Source organism: Dysidea avara, chromosome 10, assembly GCF_963678975.1.
Source record: "Dysidea avara chromosome 10, odDysAvar1.4, whole genome shotgun sequence".
Classification (NCBI taxonomy): Eukaryota; Metazoa; Porifera; class Demospongiae; order Dictyoceratida; family Dysideidae; genus Dysidea; species Dysidea avara.
Genome location: NC_089281.1, coordinates 28,443,773 through 28,445,115, shown reverse-complemented (window position 1 = coordinate 28,445,115; position 1,343 = coordinate 28,443,773). Strand labels below are relative to the sequence as shown.

The following is a 1,343-nucleotide window of genomic DNA, read 5'->3' as shown; positions in this document are numbered from 1 at the left end:
AGGCAGTGCGACGACACTTTGTGCGTCTGTTTTGGAACCAAATTTTGATTTGATTTTCTGATAGGCCTAATCTTTCAGCTAAAATATGTCTATCATGAGTTGAGAGGTACTGAGACACATGGAATGCTTTTTCTAGTTCATCAATTTGTGTACCAGAAAAGGTTGCTCGTCCTTTCTTTTGTGATTTCTTCTTCTCATCTTCAACTGACTGATGAATGTCTTTGAGTTGAGGGAGTGATCTTGGATTGGTGATGGTGGATGGACTCAGGCTTGGTATTGATGTCCCTAGCGGTGGGCTAAACATCGGAATGGTACCAGCTGTAACATTAACCATTTGATCTATGTAGGGAGGTGTGGAATTGCTACTTGCTAATCCATTGTGTACACCATTGACAATGCTTTCTCGTCCAGTAGTTTCATAACCTGCAGAAAAAGAGGACTCTAATAAAGCATACAAGAGATTACAAGATACACCAATTAAATGTAATATAAACTTTGGCCAGCAACATTATAATGGTGGTCAGTATGTTTTCTGCCTGATTAAACATCACATTAAAACTTAAAGACTTTCTGATCACCTAGTGTGTATAGGGCATGACAACAGTATAGCTATAACTAAGGTATATATTTCTGACACGTGCAATGTACGAAACAAAGTTGTACCTGTAGTTGCTGGGAAAAAAGAATGGGAGCTGGGTATCTCCGAGAACCTTGTAGTAGTCTGTGAGCAGTGCCCGTATCCATTCACGTTCAGCTGTCTTGTTGGCAAAACCTCCGCGCCAGTTGCCGCGTACATGTGTGCCCCAGTACCTGTTGGAGACTTGCTCTGATAATTTGCAGGTAGTTTTGCTATCTCGGAGTTCTGTGCTTTTAGAATGTCCGTGATCATGTGTGTCTTGTACGTGTGGTCGCTTGAAGTGCAGGGTGGATAGGGAGAGTAGCAGTAGCCAGTCGGGACGTTGTTGTTTGAGGAAGCTTGCTCAACAGCCGGCCAAGTATATGGTGGGCGCGTCATTGTTGGTGAAGGAGACGGCCAAATCCAGTTGGGCTGCGCGGTAGGTTGCAATGTCTGCGGATAATCTGGTAGACGATGTTGCCCGCTTGAAGCATAAGCTGGTAGACCTGCGCTGTACATTTCAGTAGTATCAACAAACTGTCTTGCAAACAAGAGCTATTGATCGAATAATGAGCCAAAGAAGAATACACTGTGCAACTTGTGTTCGAATTAACTCTTTTATAGTTTGTGTAGCAGCTGAAGATTAGCTATCAAAATCCGTTCAATTACGCTACTTCCGCCTCTCTCGTGTCCTACACTGCAACCGCCAACCGGAGTGCTCGGAATA

At 43.6% G+C, this 1,343-nt stretch overlaps 1 protein-coding gene across 1 annotated transcript in view; it reads right to left on the bottom strand.

Moving 5' to 3' along the window:
* The window catches only part of LOC136237217 (homeobox protein ceh-43-like), a 1,687-nt gene extending 455 nt beyond the window's left edge, over positions 1-1,232 (bottom strand). Inside the window, exons 1-2 of the mRNA XM_066027538.1 lie at positions 664-1,232; positions 1-423 (exon numbers count right to left, since the gene is read on the bottom strand). The exon at positions 1-423 is cut by the window's left edge and continues 455 nt beyond it. Coding sequence (XP_065883610.1) covers positions 1-423; positions 664-1,135 — 895 coding nt within the window. The 5' untranslated portion in view covers positions 1,136-1,232. The remainder of the gene's footprint in view (positions 424-663) is intronic.
* Positions 1,233-1,343: the final 111 nt, after the last annotated feature.